This window comes from Hemitrygon akajei, chromosome 4 (assembly GCF_048418815.1).
Source record: "Hemitrygon akajei chromosome 4, sHemAka1.3, whole genome shotgun sequence".
In the NCBI taxonomy this organism is placed as follows: Eukaryota; Metazoa; Chordata; class Chondrichthyes; order Myliobatiformes; family Dasyatidae; genus Hemitrygon; species Hemitrygon akajei.
Window position 1 is genome coordinate 63,245,211 of NC_133127.1, and position 19,075 is coordinate 63,264,285.

General features: G+C 39.2%; 1 protein-coding gene across 3 annotated transcripts in view; it reads left to right on the forward strand.

Annotated features, from left to right (window-relative positions):
- Positions 1–19,075, forward strand: part of LOC140726386 (cystine/glutamate transporter-like) — a 167,902-nt gene that overhangs the window by 44,819 nt on the left and 104,008 nt on the right. For all 3 annotated transcript variants that reach the window (XM_073042690.1, XM_073042691.1, XM_073042692.1), the window contains one exon: positions 18,230–18,355. In XM_073042690.1, the coding sequence (XP_072898791.1) occupies positions 18,230–18,355 (126 nt within the window). The remainder of the gene's footprint in view (positions 1–18,229; positions 18,356–19,075) is intronic.

Genomic DNA, 19,075 nt, shown 5'->3' on the forward strand with positions numbered 1-19,075 from the left:
TAACTGGATTTGTCACTACATTCGGATATGGCCCAAGCGCAGAGCGAGAGACACTGAAACAGGTCAATAGTTCACAGACTTTATTGCGAACGGAGTTAGAGGGGAAAGAAATCAATAAATGCTAGGCCAAACAGGGCCAGTAGCTACAACTCTCAAATGGAAAATGGAGCCAACACTGTGGCTGAAAAGAATAACTAAATATAAAATGAATAATGCTAGTCTTTAGAGTCAGTTGACTCAACAGTCCAATTTCTCAGGCAAGGCCGAATACAAGCCAGCAGCAAAGCATTGCTGTGTTCTGCTCAAGTCTTGATAAGCGCTACGATGAAAAGAATGGAGTTAGATACTGTCACAATGAAATAATTAGCTGACACGTGCATATTCACGAGAGCAATTGCTGTATCTGCTGCACTGCTGAATGTATGGTTGTGACAAGATTACTTTTCCATAGAGACATCTTGGACTCACTGGATGGAATTACTTCCTCCCCTGATTTACCCTTTCTGTAATTCTATGATTGAAGTGAAATACACAAACTTGTGGTTAATTCCAACCTATTTCACTCCTCTTTATGAGGGCTCTTTCATCTGGATATTTGGACCATAATAGTTTGGTTCCTTCATCATTGTCAGTGAAAAATCTGGCAATCAAAAGGAAAGGTTAAGCAAAAGGAAAAACTTGTATTTATAAATTGTAGTATCTTCCATGAAACAAACATTCCATTACAATTTATAGTAATCAAGTATTTTTGACTTGTAATCATAGCTCTAATGAAGGAAATGCAGGTCGTGCCTTACGAGCCTGATTGAATTTTTTGAGGCTGTGACTAAACATATTGTTAAAGGAAGAGCAGTAGATGTAGTGTATATGGATTTCAGCAAGGCATTTGATAAGGTACCCCATGCAAAGCTTATTGAGAAAGTAAGGAGGCATGGGATCCAAGGGGACATTGCTCTGTGGATCCAGAACTGGCTTGCTCATAGAAGGCAAAGAGTGGTTGTAGACAGGTCATATTTTGCATGGAGGATGGTCACCAGTGGAGTGCCTCAGGGATCTGATCTGGGACCCTTACTCTTCGTGATTTTTATTAATGACCTGGATGAGGAACTGTAGGGATGGGTTAGTAACCTCTAACAAAGGTTGGAGGTGTTGTGGATAGTGTGGAGGGCTATCAGAGGTTACAGCGGGACAGTGATAGGATGCAAAACTGGGCTGAGAAGTGGCAGATGGAGTTCAACCCAGATAAGTGTGAGGTGGTTCATTTTGGTAGGTCAAATATGATTGCAGAATATAGTATTAGTGGTAAGACTCTTGGCAGTGTGGAGGATCAGAGGGATCTTGGGGTCTGAGTCCATAGGACGCTCAAAGTAGCTGTGTAGGTTGACTCAGGGGTTAAGAAGGCATACGGTGTATTGGCCTTCATCAATCATGGAATTGAATTTAGGAGCTGAGAGGTAATGTTGCAGCTATATAGGACCCTGGTAGACCCCACTTGGGGTACTGTGCTCTTTTCTGGTTGCCTCACTACAGGAAGGATGTGGAAGCCATAGAAAGGGTGCAGGGGAGATTTACAAGGATGTTGCCTGAATTGAGGAGCATGTCTTATGAGGATAGGTTGAGTGAACTCAGCCTTTTCTCCTTGGAGCAACGGAGGATGAGAAGTGACCTGATAGAGGTGTATAAGATGTTGAGAGGCGTTGATCGTGTGGATAGTCAGAGGTTTTTTTCCCAGGGCTGAAATGGTTGCGACAAGAGGACACAGGTTTAAGGTGCTGGGGAGTAGGTACAGAGGAGATGGCAGGGGAAGTTTTTTACTCAGAGAGCGGTAAGTGCGTGGAATGGGCTGCAGGCAATGGTGGTGGAGGCGGATACAATAGGGTCTTTTAAGAGACTTTTGGATAGGTACTTGGAGCTTAGAAAAATAGAGGGCTATAGGTAAGCCTAGTAATTTCTAGAGTAGGGACATGTTCGTCACAACTTTGTGGGCCAAACTTTGTGCTGTAGGTTTTCTATGAAATGTTATTGTTCATTTGATGATAATTGATAACAACAAAAAGATGGGGACCAAACACTGCACTTGTGTGATTAGTGGCAAATGAACTGGAGTGTAAATGGTGGATTTGGGTGGGAGCGGGGTGGACTGGGGATACAGAGAGATGAAGGAAATCCATAATACATTAAATTGCAACAAACATGATTGCACTAAACTGTCCATTATTTCAAGGAACATCTAAGTCCATTAGATCTGTGGTTACTTCATTTAAGTTGAATCATATTTTTAACAGCTAAAAACTAATGGTGGTTTTTATTTAAATGAAACGAATACCCCTCCTATTAGGAGGAGAATGGAAAACATGTTTTGCTTTAAGTTAGAGACTGAAATCATGCTGACACAACAATTACAATGAGATTAACTAGCAGGCCTCATGGTACAGTGTGAAACCATAGAAAGTACTTCATCCACACCTGACTTCTGGCTCTGCTGCTGGACTCACGATGGTCAGTGAATGACAGATGCAACCAAGTCTTCTTTAATAAAAGTCATAATAATCTGAGGGGCATGCCTTTTTAATTTTGACTTCTTCTACTATGTTCTGCTCCTTTCAGGAAGGAATCTTCAAGAAGATATTCCTTGCAAGTGTGATCTCTGTGTGATCTCTCTAACAAATCTCATATAATTCAGCATAATATTTACAACTCTTCTAAGGTTTCACATGTTGCTGCCATAATCTCTTACCCATTTCTGATTTTGTTCAGTTTGACTCCTAAATTCTTGAAAAGCAATCCAGTGGATACACTTTAAACTTCCAACTCTGAGACAAAAACTAATAAATACTAATAAATAATAATTTTACCTGAAATGCTAACTGGACCATACTGATCTTATTGCACTGCTTTGAAGAACAGAACATTTCTCCAGATTCAGCCCAATATTTATCACACAATCAATAGAACTACCTCACTGCTAAGCAATATGGATATTAGAAATCTGAAATACTAACGAAAACCACTGGAAATGTTCTCTTGGTCTCCATAAAATTTCAAAGGTGTTCCTGTTGTTTTCTCCACTGGCAACTCACTCTTCCCTGCCCAACCTTTCTCAGTCATTTCAGGCATTTGATCATCTGATTTCGAAGTTTTCTCCGATTATGATGGAAACTCTTTGCTTCTCTCGCCAAGATGACGCTTGGCCTGATGCGTATTATTTTCTGTTTTTATTTTACAGGAAATAAATTTATTATCACATTTCTCCTTTGGGATCTTGCTCTGCATGAATTAGCTGCTATGTTTCTTCTGTTATAACTTAACTTAGGTCCTTCCTTCACTATAAAGAGCTTGGTACTTTCAGAACTTCGTGAGCCTAAAGTCATATATATTTTATCTAGCTTTATAACAACTAAAATGTTGAACAGATATTGCTTCTGCACTTTCTTTCATTAAATCAATTCATTTTACATTATAATATTTTTTGTGAATTAACATACTTGTGGGTTCCCTGAACAGTGAACACCATCAATCTTTTCTTCTTGTAAGATACTGTAATGTTTTAGCAGTTTGAATGATGAATGTATCTGGGGAAGCATTTCCCATGTATGCCCTAGGCCAAGTAATTAACCAAAATAAAGAGTTTTAAAGACTCTGTTTCAGAGGCATGTACTATTCCAAAATATGGCCTACAAATTAGTTAAGGTTACTGCAATTTAGCCGAAGGTAGACTTAATGATGGAGAATAGGTAAGTTCTACTTACAGTAACAATTCCATAACACCTAGCAATGGTGAAGGTTGTAATTCTAATGGCAATGAATTCATATCGCATGTACTTACTCTGTGTGTGATGGTGGAATACCAAAATTACAGCCGTATTTCTGGTGAAAACAAGTGTCAAGCATATACCCGTGCTGAATTTCAGTGCTGCTTCTTGGTTGAAGGCAGAAATGTCCAGGATATATGTCTGAAACTGCCATCATCTTCATGAGGACAGGCAGAATAAATGGAGAAATAGTCTAAGCCAATATTTAAGGTCCGAGACCCTTGGCCAGAACTGAGAAAGATAGATAATAAAGGTCATTTTAAGTTGCAGAGAAGGTTGTAGGACGAATAGACAGGATAAAGGGAATATCAGTGATAGGGTGAAACCAGTTAAAGGCCAAATAACTTTATGTCATACATCAGCAAGTGCATGATTTCTGCAATCTCAGAGCTTTCACAGCCTGCAGTCCTACATTATTCGCTGATAAATTCAGTCTTGCAACAGACAACTATTTTTTTTCCACTCTTTTGCCAGTAGCTGCTCTACTAACCCATTTGACCTGGTCTCATAATTTCACAGATATTCACTTTATGTTATCCATTTGCCCCACTCTACAATTTAAAATTATTTTTTTCCCTCCTGTGATGAAAGGTGTCCAACTCTTTCCATGAATGCTGCTCAACCTGCTGTGTGTTTATTACACTCACATGCCTCAGCACCTGTAACTATATGATTTTTGCCATTTCACCAGATGTCCCAGGTACCTAGAAAAGTTATTCACTATATATTTTTGTCTCTACCACAACATTACAAACCTAGAAATTTAGTTGTGTGTGAAAACATGCATTTAGATGGAGTTGTGTAGGATTTTGTTTTTGCCAGTTTACCCTTGCGACGTTACATGATTTAAAAATGTTTATTAGGAGTCGCCAACAGCAAACCTTTTCTCATCAGTACACACTAATTGCAAATAACTTTAAAAATAAATTTGCAAAACAAATTTATGCCTGTACTGAAAGAAAGATAATCACTATGTGCACCCTTTGGTGGATATTACTGTGTAGCTTGGATGAACAGCTGATGATCCAGGCACTGAAGCAGTCTTTTGCTTCACCGAAGAGGATCACAGAGATATTGGAGTAAGAGGTGAGTCAACCAAAAGAGGCTGTGCATGTTTTGGGACCCAACAACCGAAGTTGGAGGTGAAATATCACCGGAATGCTCTGGCTGAGTGTAGACCCACAGACCTGATTCTGGTGTTGTATTGCCTCAGATACAAGGTCAAGGTCAGTATGAGCAATAAGAAAAGCTCACTGCCAGAAACTGCACAAATGACGTAACAATGATTGCAATAACTGCCATTCACATGCTTCAACATTCTCTCAGCTTCTATGAGTGTTAGAGTGGTCTACAGCATTCATACCAGCATCCCACACCTTAAATAGATAAAGCGTTGACAGGCTTATCAAAATTAATTACAGTCCTTAACACTTTTAACCCCAAAGCGAATGGATAACTGCCACTCATAAAATGGACTAAATGTTTACCTTAATGTGCCCAATGCCTCAACTTATTGGTGACTCAGAAGCATTTATGATTGACATGTACAGAGTGCTTGCCAAATGGAACGTCAGAAAGCATGGAAGCAGGCACTTCATCCCATCGAGTCCACACCAACGATTAAACACCATTTTATTCAGCCCACTTTCTCATCTACTCCCTCCAAGTTCTACCACAACTACTGGGCCAATTAATCTATCAGCCTGCACATCTTTATGATGAGAGAAGAAACTGGTGCACTTCAAGGAAACCGATATAGTTACAGGGAGAATGTGTGAACTCCATGCACAGACAACCCAGGTCCCTCAAGCAGCGAATTAGTGACTGTACCACTTTATTACTGACCCTCTTGCTCTTTACTGGTAATCTCACCTCCCTTTTAAGTGTATAGCAGTGAAATATGCCTCTTTTTCCATCCTCTACCATGACCATACAATAGTACTTCTCATGGTTCAGACAACCCAAAAAAAAATCACACTGAGAGGACTATGTCATAAGTTCATACATAGTGATAAGGACAAAGATATCAAATCATTCCATTTGGTTCTTTTCTCAACAAGCTCAGAATGTCAGTACATTAATGTGAGGATTATTTGTAGTTTCAAATTAGTGTATAAAAGTCAAAGGATAAAGGTAAGTGCTGGCCCTCATAGTACAAGATCACATACCAGTTCCATCCAAAGACGCTTCATAGATCACAACTGATGTGTATGTTCATCCAGATGCTTGAGACATTTACACACCTGGTCGAAACTAACAGAGCTCTGGGAAAGCCTTTACCTGAAGGACTGCAGCAATCCAGCAAGGCAACTCCCCATCACCTTTCCAAAGACAGTTGGGAATGCTGCCCTCATTAACAACGTCCTAATCCCAACCTAAGGTTGTTAAGCCAAAGGGTGGTAATGGGGACAAGCTCCCACTACCTAAAAGTGCTCCTCACAGCATGCCTCTGACAACCAAGTCCAACTCCTGGCCTTCTTGTGTGGCTTAGCCTCTAACAGCTTCAACTGTTTCTACTGACAGGAGAAGGGGCAAAGGCGGGTCCTGGCACCTTAAAAACAGTGCTTCGGGTAGATGGAGCTCGTCAGCCTGGGAAGGCAGTCCATCTAAGAGAGGGAAAACTCTGAATTCAAACCTCCGCTGCCTTGTGGCCATACCCACTCATGGGAAAGGCTTCGGGAGTAAACCCTGAGGACAAATCCAGAGCTGGAGTCCCTAAGGCAGTCCAACGTTGTCTTTAACCTCGTTCTGGCAACTCCAGCGACGACACCGGTGCCAAGCTGTATCGGCCCTTGCCCTTCCCTTGGACAACATCGGTGGCGTGGAGAGGGGAGACTTGATGCATGGGCAACTGCTGGTCTTCCAGACAACCTTGCCCAGGCCTACACCCTGGAAACCATTCCAGGCGCAGATCCATGGTCTCACGAGACTAACGGATGCCACCACCAATCTCATCAGGAGATATGTGTGGAGCCAGGAATTAAATGTTTTAAATTCAAGCTATATCTTAATGGTGAAGCAGAACACATATTTATCAACAGCTGTGCATTTTGCCCAGAGAGTAAATCAGGCCAATTTCTATCTGCCTAAATTTCCTGGATGGCATGTTGTTTCTTTTAAAGAATCCTGATAGCAGTGAAGATCAAACAAACTGAACTTAGAGGAATTGAATCAAAGTAAATCTAGCACCACTGTTAATGTATAATAAACTCTATTTTGACTAATTCTATTGCATATCTTTGCACTTAGTTTCACTTTGCTTAATGTTCAGATGTTATTGATGAGTTTAAGTATAACCATATTTACATCATTTCTTATCAAAATTTCGTGAATTCAGAAAACTGCTCAACAGTTATTGCTGTCATTCACCCTCATACATTTGCCCAGTAATTCGATACTGGCAGTTCTCAGGATGTGAAAAGATTCTGTTTCTGAGAACTGTGTGTAAGTTGATTTCACTGTAATTTCTGATTTCTAAAGCACCTATACCCTTTGACTCTATATGTACTTGCTATAATTCTTTCATTTCAGTTAATAATCACCCTAATATTACCCATACTAAAACTCATGGATTATATATACTGTGTTCAAACATTAATGAATACCATGAAATGTTTTGTTATTAGGAGCTTAAAAATGTTTTTAAAATCCACGGCAGAACCTGCATAAAGTCGAGTTTCCGTAACCTGGGGAGTCCCTATATAATTCTTCCACCTTACCTTCTAAACTTCAAAGTGATCATTCCTTTACCTTAACCTTATTTTTTTAATTAAGTTGTCATAGAAATTGCCTGAGGACAACCAAAAAAGCTAATGGATCAAGATTAATAATATAGTAATAGATTTAATCATAATTAAAAGGTAGATTCCACTTAAGCAAGGAGGTTTTTGTAGTGTTGCAGTCCTGGGTGGTTCCATACACATAGCAGCACTTCATTTGTCATCTAGATATTAGAGGAGAAATGATGATGAATGTAAGAGAATATTTTATTATAACAAGTTATTATAATACACTGCAGCAGTGGTGTAGAGACAGTTACATTCGGGACATTTAAGAGACTCTTAGGTACAGTACAGTGCACCCTAGGTACCCAATTTTTTTTCTGTATATATTTTGTTTTAGATGGGTTTTTTTCTGCATTAGTCTGCCAGCAAATATGAGGAAATTTTAGATTTTCAAACATTCATTTTCCAAAAATTACATGTTACAGGGAATTTATTTTGCAATTCATTAAAGAAAGTAATATATTAAGTAAAAACTTGATTACTTTGTAGATATGTAAACCAGTGCATGATAAAGCAAAGATAACACAAAGAGGTGCTAATGATCAATGACACAATGAATTGAATGGAATAAACTAGTTAACGGAAACAGAAATGGGAGTAGAAGGACAAACTGAACGAAGGACAACCAAACTGAAAGGTGAGGGTGTGGCAGTTGTAACAGTTTAACCTTCAACCATAGGAAGAGTGGGCATAGCAAAAAGACACAAGGTGGTCATCTTACATCAGCAAGGTTTCTCCCAAGCAGCAACTTCACGGCAAGCAGTAGTATCAAGATAGTCTGTCCAGGCTCTTCTGAAGAAGCACAAAGAAATGAGCAAGGTTGAGGACCAGAAGCACAGTGGCCAGCCATGGAAACTGAGTGCAGCAGACAATAGTTACATCTAACGGATGTCCCTTCCAAGTCAGAACAAGTCCAGCACTGCTATCAGCTTTGAACTCAGAGACCACTGGAACCCAAGTACACCCCTCTATACAACCTGGAGAATCCTTGTCAGAAGTGGTTTTCATGGAAGAGTTGCTGCAAAAAAGAAACATTCATTCGAAGTTGAAACAAAGCCAAGAGACTCATTTACAAGAATACAAGGACTGGAGTGCTGAACAATGGCAGCAAGTGCTCTGAACTGATGAGACAAAATTTGAAATTTTTGGGTCAAACAGGAGGCAATTTGTCTGTAGAAGAGCTGGAGAGTGCAACATGGATATGTGTCTGCAGCTAACAGTGAAGCACAGGGGAGGTTCCCTCCAGGTTTGGGGCTACATTTCTGTGGAGTTGGTGATCTGAGCAGAACTAATGGAATATTTTTTGCTGAGAATTACAAGCAGATTGTCATCCATCATGCAGTGCCATCAGAGCGGTGTCTAATCAGTCCCAACTTCATTCTTCAGCAGGACAATGACCCCAAACACACAGCCAAACTCACAAGGAACTATCTTCAGCAAAAAGAAGAGCAAGGAGTTCTGCAACAAATTGTATAGTCACCACAGAGCCCTAATCTCAACATCAAGTCTATCTAGGATTACCTGGAGAGACAGAAGATAATAAGACAGTCAAAGTCTCTAGAAGAACTGTGGGAAGTTTTCCAAGATGCTTGGAACAACTTACCAATCAAATTGCTATAAAACTGTACAATAGTGAATAAGAGAATTGATGAAGTTTTAATGGCAAGGGGTCGTTTCACCAAATATTGATTTAATTTAGTTTTTTTTTACAGTTTACTGCTCTTTAAAGTAATTTCTTTGATATTTAGAAACTTTTCATTTCATTATTTTGAAAGCATTTTTGCTTTACAGAATTGTTTTTCATGTGCCTAAGACCTTTGTGCAGTACTGTAGATACGTGGATGATAAAAAAGTGCTTGTGTAGGAGAGATTGATGCTGGAGCAGGTTAAAGGATTAATACAATATTATGGGCTGAAGCGCTTACACTGCGCTGTACTCTTCAATGTTCTATGTTTAAAGGGCTTTGCATGTTCAATTTTAGAAAGATTGTCGGCTTTTGTTGTTTCTTAAAAGTAGTTCTAAAAAAACAGATAACAGAAAAAAAAAACAACTTTAAGGAGCTAAAAAATATAACTGTAGGCTGTCCTGGGTAGTGAATGGGTTCTGTTTTTACAGACATCACTAAGTCAATTTTGTCCATAGTCATAGAGTTATACAGCACAGAAACAGGTCCATTGACCCAACTAGTTCATGCTGGCCAAGATTACCTATCCTAGCTGGTCCCATTTGCCAGAGCATGGCTGGAATGTTCCAAACTTTTGCAGTCCATGCATGTGTCCAAATATCTTTTAAAAGATGTTATTGTACTTCCCTCAGCAACTCATTCCACATAGATACCACCCTTTGTCTAAAAATTGTGCCCCTCAAGTTCATATTAAATCCTTCTCCTCTCACCTTAAACCTACACTCTCTTCTTTATTCCCTAACCCTGGAGAAAAGCCTGAGTGCATTCACCCTATCTGTGCTCCTCATGATATTATAGACCTTTATAAGATCACTTGTCAGGCTCCTACACTTAATGGAATGAAGTCCCAGCCTGTCCAACCTCTCCTTATAAATTTTTGGCAATGTTCTTGAAAATCTTTTCTGTACTCTGTACAGTTTAACAAAATCATTCCTAGAGCAGGGCAATCAAAACTGAACTCTATACTCCAAGTGTGTCCTCATAAGTGTCCTGTGCACCTGAACAATACCTCCCAACTTTTATTCTCAGGGCACTGACCTATAAAGTTAACTATACCAAAAAGCTTTCTTCAACAACTAGTCAGTCCGTGATTCCACTTTTAGTCAGTGAACAATGTATTTGTAATGCAAGGTCTCTCTGTTCTATAGTGCTCTCCAGGGCTCTGCAAATCATTATGATAAAACTTACCAACACCTCACTTTTATTAAACTCCATTTGCCATTCCTCAGCCCATTTACTCACCTGATCAACCTTTGATGGTCTTCTTCATTAACTCCTATACCACTTATTTTAGTGTCATCTGTAAACTTACTAAACATGACTCGTACATTCTTATCCAAATGGAACAAACAACAGTGGTCCAGCACTTAATCCTGAGGCACACCGCTAGTCAGAGGCCTCCAGTTCAAGAAAAGATTTCCCCTCATCGCCCTCTGCTTTCTATCACCAAGCCAATTATATATCTATTTAGCCAGATATCTCTGCATTCCATGCAATTTAAATTTTCAGAGTGGCCCATCATGTAGAAACTTCTAAAATGCACATATAAACCAGATCCACCTGCCCTCGTCGATTTTCTTAATCACAAAACCCAAGTAGGTCAGAAAATACACAAAAATCACTCATTATGCTAGTCATCTTTCCACAGTACATAATGAATGGCATCAAAAGGACACGTGCTGACCTGAAAGAATAGTTATTAAGTGTGGAAACCAGTTCTGCTGTCATAGGAAGGAACGTGCTATATGGACATATGCTGGACTTTTGAATTTAATTATAGGATATTATGGGAACTCAAATGTATATACAGCTCTCCAATTTCTTCCAGTTGCAACTGGCTGTAGATGTACTTGATTTCATGCTCATTTCTGCATTATTCCTTAAAGGGAATCTTAAACTAAGAGCATTTAGTGACCAATTCAAGTCTTCGATTTCAAAATAAAAATAGCTTCCTTAATTTGGTGCAAAACTCACAACTTTGCAACTTGAATGTTAAACTGTCTACAGTGAACTGTAGCTATTGTAGCACATGAAAACTGTAAGGAGTTAAGCAAAACAAATGAGCCTCAGTTCTCTTCAGCAGTAGAAAAAGAGGATGTATTTATTATATAGTGTCTATTCTAACTTACTTTTGATTTGTAACACTGAATGTGTTCAGGTAAGATTGAATCACAGTAATATATACCCATCTGAATCCCCACACAGTACTGCATCAAAAGCAAGCAGCTTGGAATATTGAAGTACAATGAGATCTACAAATCAATTCAACAGGGGTTGTAGCCAATGCTTCAATTCCTGTTACATGTATGACACATAATGTTCATTACAGTTGAGGGCACCAGCAGTGAACAATTGACCCTCAGACAGTAATGATGACAGAAGCTGCATTCAAGATGAGCTGCCTTACCACTATAGTACGCAACGGTTCCTGCTGACGGATTGCCAACATCACAGCACATATCGATACATATACAAGCAACTTTTTGGTCGAATAGCACAGCTCAGTTATCAGTTACGTGCAATGCAGCCTATATTAACTGAGCAGAAGTGGAATGGGGCATTCGGTTAGTATGATAAAATGCTGAACTCTCAATTTCCCTATCTGCCCTTCATGCTAGAAGTCTTTCTAAATGCTAATTAGGACAATCAGGGTGCAAGGTCTCCAGCTGAAATATTTACTTTCTCTTTTCCTCCACACATGCTGCCCGACCTGCCAAAATTCCTATTTTTTGAACTCATTGGGGAACCTGGGGAGCCAAGTTTTAAATTGATTACAAATTACTGGGTTGGATTATACCCATCTTTAGCTGGAAATTCCCCTGGTATCATTCAGGCCCTATTAGGCTCATTCTTCAGCTTGTCTCTGACACAGAAATCTGAGATGAGTTGAAGGCCAGTTGCCATTGCACTTGACCTCCTGCTGTGCTGTTATGCTCACTACTGAATGTCCCTCTGGTGCCTCTCTCCCTTTTCTTTCTTCCATGGCCTTCTGTCCTCTCCTGTTAGATACTCCCTTCTCCAGCCCTGTATCTCTTTCACCAATCAACTTCCCAGCTCTTTATGTCAGCCCTCCCCCTCCCGGTGTCATCTATCACCTTGTGTTTCTCCCTTCCCTCTCCCCACCTTTTAAATCCACTCCTCATCTTTTTTAAAATTTGTATTTATATCATATTTATTTGAATATTGTTTAATGCATCAGAGGTATTTATAAAATAGTTCAATGGTTTTTGACATTTGTAAGCTGAAAATAATATAGACCATGAGGATATAGTAGTGCCGTTACCTTGGATCTGCCACTGGAGGCTCAGTCACTGCTTGTAACCACATCCACTTTACTAGTTGAATCTAGAGGTCAATTAGTACTCCATATCTTTTGAAAGTTCAAAGACATAAAATGCTGGACAAAGAAGCAGTGTTAACTTTAAGACTAATTAATCTTCTTCTGAAATTTCCAGAATTTCTTTTTCAGAATTTTGCTTTTATTCACAGATTTCTAGTTTCTGCAAGTTTTCTAAAACTTTATTTAGTAGGTCAGTGCAAGCAGCCGTGTGCAAGTACAATTGGCAGTTGTTTAAACCCAGGAAAATCTGGGCCAAGTGTAGGACTTTCTGAAGTATCACCAACTGCGTTCCTAACATAGTTTAATTATCACACTTTATACTTTACCTAATAGATTAATAGAAGCTTCAACACTTCTTACTGCGATGTTTTTTTCTTTGAACTGATGTATTTCCTAATATTTCTTAGCACTGACAAAGTATAGTAAAGAAAATACAAATATTTCAATATTTGCCTGAAGTTCTGTTCCACACAACTTTAGTTGATTTATTTTAAGCACTTTTAAGTTAAAGGAATTTCAGGCCAATGTACTAAATATCAGTACAATATTTTTCTAATGATGTAATAGTGAGATCTGTATTACGAATTAATCATTACCTGCATGCAGGAAGTTGCAGAAAGTGGATATATTACTTGAGCCAAATTTAGTGAGACTGTGCTTTCACAAGCATTTTGATGAATAGAGGTTGTTAAGCAAGGAAACAAAATTACAGCACAGAGCTTGTGCCCTAAAGCTAGTTGTGTCATGTTTCTCCTCATTGATTTACATCAGGTGCCTAGAGGATAACTCAGCACCTGGTAACATGTGTTTGAGTTTTTTTTACAAACCCAAAAGAGTTATAACCTGCAGGAAATGCAGGTTATAACTTTGAAATTATAACTTATTCCTTTGAAATAAGCAGAAGCAACCAGATTTGGGTGTGGTTGTGACACCGCCTTACTCTGTCTCCTCTGCCATGAGTTATTTGCTTGTCATGGGGATCAGAAAGGTCAATACTTGTTGACAGGCTTTTCTGCTGTTAGATCCAGTTCTTGGATTTAAACAGTCCCATCATGAAATTATAAAAAGCAGGATAAATACATTTGTACTAAATTCCACTAATCTGACTTGATCTCACCTTCAGTTAAATTCAAAACTATGAAATTATTAAATATATATTTTGTGCAGTATGAAGCATGAATGTAAGTTAAAAGCAAATTCTGCTGAGTTAGTCTTCTTTGCTCTGCATTTCTAACTTCTGAGAATTTAATTGAAGTGTTTGACAAAGTACTGCAATCGAGTGAGAGGGGACATTTTCTTGAAAGTGTAACCTGGATGTGAACTTGAAGAGGTGTGTTGGGGGGGAGGAAGTGCAAATAGATCTGTCCTTAAATCAGCTGATTCAGTGTGTTCAGCTCCAGTAGAGTAGAATGAACTACTTCATGAGACTCTGATAATTCTATAAAAGTACTTATTTATCAAGTGTGATTCCAGTAATATAATATACATGCAAAGTAGTGAATCCACCCAGCATTTTAATCACCTTTAGCATGAATGCATCAGAAATGGGACTTTATCACCTCAGAACTTCTCTTTAATATATGATGCTGGAGTAAATCTGTCAGTAACTGATATCAATATCCTCTGCTTGGGTGAAATCTGCACAATCCAAATTGTATCTACGTTTGTTGAACAGTTCAAGGCTGCCACATGGCTGATACACACAAAACACATTCAAATAAAGTTCCATTGAGCACCCCTTATCCAAATGTTTGAGGCCGAAAGTATTTTGAATTTTGAATTTTGGAGTTCATTTTTTTAAAATTTTGGAATCTTTGTATGTATACAGTGAGATACCTTGGAGATGGGACACAAAGCTAAACACGAAATTTATTTACCTTACTTATGCAGCCTGTACATATACCCTGAAAGCAGTTTTATATGATATTTTTAATAATTTTGTGCATAAAACAGAAATGTGTCATGTCACCGTTAAGTGGCATGTGTTCACTCCAAGACTGACGAATCCACTTTCAACGCATGATCGAGATCTTTACCTTTTCGTTTATGCAATGTTTTTCCATTTTTCATTAAATATGTGAGATCACTTATCAGAACTTACCTGTAGTGCACAGAGACCTGCACAATACCTGCGAAGCTTCCCAGCACCTTGTGAAATTTTCCATTTGTAACATCATTGCAGCACTCAAGGAAATTTCAGATTTCAGAGGTTTTGGGTTTTGGAAATTGGATAAGGTATGCTGTAGAAAATGATGCACAACTGGGTACTATGTAAAGGACTTTAATTATTCTGATATTTGGCGGGGGGTGGGGACTGGAATTATAGCTGTGAGGAAGGTCAGGCAGATGATAGGGTTAAATTACAGTCAGTGGGATGAATTGAAGTGTACCATGAGGGAAAAATCAAAAGGGTGATAGTACAGTTACGAAGGTGTTATATCTGAATGCATGCGTGCAGTATACAGGATAAAGTAGAGGATCTTGTAGCAAAGTTAGAGATTGACAGGTACGACATTGTGGGCATCACTGAGCCGTGGCTGAAAGAAGATCATGGTTAGGAGCTTAACCTTCGATCAAAAGGAGAGGCAGGTAGGCAAAGGGGTTGTTGTGGCTCTGTTGGCCAAAAATGAAATCCAATCCTTAGCAAGAGACAACATTGGATCGGAAGATGTACCCACACAAAATGCAGGAGGAACTCAGCAGGCCAGGCAGCATCTATGGAAAAAAGTACAGTCGACATTTTGGGTCAAAACCCTGCAACAGGACTGTAGGAGAAAAAGCTAGGGAGTAGATTTGAAAGGTGGGAGGAGGAGAGAGAGAAACACCTGGGGATGAGTGAAACTTGGAGGGGGAGGGATGAAGCAAAGAGCTAGGAAGTTGATTGGTGAAAGAGACAGAAGGCCATGCAAGAAAGAAGAGGAGGGTTGTGAGGAGCACCAGAGGGAGGTGATGGGCAGGCAAGGAGATAACATGAGAGAGGGACAAGGGGATGGGAAATGGTGAAGGGGGGTGGGGGGTGGAGGCATTACTCGGTTTGAGAAATCTATGTTCATGCCATCAGGTTGGAGGCTACCCAAATGTTGTTCCTCCGACCTAAGTGTGGCCTCATCACAACAGTCATTTAGCCTGACTTCAGATGTTGGAAATGTTGGAGTCAATTACTAAGGATGATATTTCAGTGTACTGGAGGCCCATAATAAATAGGCCAAAGTCAGCATTGTTTCCTTTAGGAGAAATCTTGCCTGACAAATCTTTTGGAATTCTTTGCAGAAATAACAGGCAAGGTAGACAAAGGAGAGTTAGTACATGTTGTTTACTTGGACTTTCAGAAGGCCTGTGACAAGGTGCTGCACATGAGTGTGCTTAACGAAGTAAGAACCCATGGTATTACAGGAAAGATATTATCATGGACAGAAGATTGACTGTTAGAAGGTAAAGAGTGGGAATAAAAGGGGCTTTATGTGGTTGGCCACCAGTGACTAGTGGTATTCCGCTGGGGTTCTGTATTGGGACTGCTTCTAATAATGCAGGATGCCCTAAAGGTTAACTTGCACTTTGATTTGGTGTAAAGAAGGCAAAAGCAATGCTGGCATTCATTTCAAGGGAACGAGAATATAAAAGCAAGGATGCAATGCTGAGGCATTGATCAGACCCCACTTGGAGTATTGTGAGCAGTTTTTGGCCCCGTATCTAAGAAAAGATGTGCTGGCATTGGAGAGGTACAAAGTAGGTACATAAGAATGATTTTGGGAATGAAAGGGTTGACGTATGAGGAGTGTTGGATGGCTCTGGGCCCGTTCTTGCCGGAGCTTAGAAGAATGAGGAGGGATCTCATTGAAACCTAGCAAATATTGAATGGTCTGGGTAGAGTGGATAAAGGGAAGATGTTTCCTATGGTTTCTGAGTCTAGGACCAGGTGGGACAGCCTCAGACTAGAGGGATGTCCATTTTGAACAGAGATGAGGAGGTATTTCTTCAACTAGTGGATAATGAATCTGTGGATTCCATTGTCATAGATGGAGGCCATTATGTTCTTGATTAGTCAGGGCATCAAAGGCTATGGGGATAATATTTCATGGCTGAATTATTAACATTCTCAACGCCATTCTCCTGCTATTGATGGAATGATGGAGCAGAGTGGATGAGCTGAATGGCCTAATTATGCTCCTATTTCATATGGTTTTATAGTTTTATATCTGCCCTCTTAAAGATGTGGTAGAATCATCACCACTTTACTTACTGGTTTAAAAAAATCACCAGATTCTTTCTAATATAGCATTTTATTTTTGATCTTATCCCTTGGTACCATTGGAAACATTCGATTGCTTCAGAGATATGTAAATCAAAGGGTTGAACTGTTGCTGTCATATTGAGATCAACAAATGGTAATACTAATATTTTGATGACAGAAAGAACAGAATGAACTGATAGTGTTAGATGTGGTTGGGTAGAACATGGCAACTCTAGGCGGAGTGGTAGGGGACTGCAATATAAGATGCTTATGACCTTTAAAGGAGGGGTAACTGCTAGTTTTGGCTAGTATGGGTGCTACTAAACAAGGATGAAACAACAAGAAAGTGAAAGGAACTTCCTGGGTAGGTGGGGAGTTTTATTTAAATGATGCTGTCTGTTAACTATTTGTCCTCTCTCTGGAGCAACCTTAATTGGCGCTGGCTCCCAATATTTATTGCCCGTAACAGCCATGCTGAAAGGATATTAATTTCTACTTCTACTGGTTACCCTGAGCTTACACATTATTGCAAAGCAATCTCAGGTTTCCATATACATTATGTAGTAATCCTCATGGCGTGAACGAGTACAGAAGACAACATAATCTGCTTCCTATGTTTCTTAAAACTGTTTCTTCTCTGTGACACCTAAGAATTAAATACTCTCTGGACACCACAAAAGGAACATTGAGGTTTGTGTTTAAACCCTTTGATCCTTTTTTGCAGAAGCTCTTTTCCAGAAAACTTAGTAATAATTACAGTAAGTCGAGAGATTTTAAGTCAATCGAATAGATGTCTTTAGCAAATCATTTTTGGCATTAGTCGTTTCCTTTTGATGAATTGAAATTCTTCTTTCCCACGGTATTTGTCCAATCTATTTTTTAAAGTGGCAGGTCAGCTGCTACTAGCTTTTACACAGAATCCAGATCTGTGTCCAGCTGTTCCAATACATCAGCCCTGCTCTAGATAACTCACCCTTTGATTCAGCACTCCCTCGCTGTGTGATTCTATTCAGTGTGTACCTTATTCTCACTCCCAGCCTCGCAATGTTTTTCCAAAATTAGCAAACCTACTGTGAGAAAAATCACAATCACAATAGGCAGTTTCTATATCCATTCTATATTGGTTCCAAGTGGAAAGCAATTATAGCTAAGAATATAGAAAGAGATGGATTCCTTTATTCATGTTGTCAATATTTTAATCTTTTTTGATGTATCAGCTGCTTTGATGCCATTATGTTCCTCAGTCTGACAGCAATGTGAAGAAAATGACTGGTGTTGGTGTTGAGTGAGTTGCCTATTAGTGGTACCAATTGAAGTGACATTGTGCAGTGTTTAGTTACCTAGGGTAACAGCGTTCATTTTGTTTTGTTTTCCAGCTGTGATAATGTACATTAACAGCATAAGCGTCAGCTGGACTGCGCGGCTACAGATCTTTCTGACATTCTGCAAACTTGTTGCCATTTTAATAATTATCATCCCTGGAATGGTGCAGTTATTCAAAGGTAAGCAGTCACAAAACACTTCACTATTTCTAGTAAGCTACAGAACAACAGATTATGACAGAATGACAAATGAGAAATAATCTTTCTCTGTTGGTTTTGTTACATGTGTTTGGTTTTTGTGTAATGAGGAACCATTTTCTTTTCTTTTGACTTGCATTGAAAAATGCCACTGATTTGGGATGAGAGTTACAACATGAAATCCCAGATTTCACTGCCCTCACTCAGCACTCAGATTTCCCACTATCCAGCACTTAATGAATCAGATCAGAAAGACTCCGTGTGAGAGCAAGTTACCATATAATAAAATATTTCCCTACATACATATAAGCCCCACATGGGAAGACCAACATGGATTTTGATCGATTTCATTCAGATGTTAACTTCTCCAACAATTTGCTTCATTATTGTCTTTCAGTGTCAGGTAGATTGTGTCTTCAGGTCTCTGAAGTAATGCTTAAAACCACAGCCCACTAGTTCAGAGATAAATGTAAGATATGGCTGACATTTTTTTCAGTCCTTTTGCTCAGTTTCCTATGGTGTCCAGTCTTACCAGGTAGCTTCTAGAATGATGCAAAGCAGAACATTTATAAATTAGTCATAAGATCAAAGTTAGTCCCAATGCATTTGTGATTCCACTGTAAACGTTCCAAAGGAGAAATCTTTCCCTCTTCATTCTCCAACTTCTAATCCTATCAAGTGTGACTTTCCATTCCTTTCTCC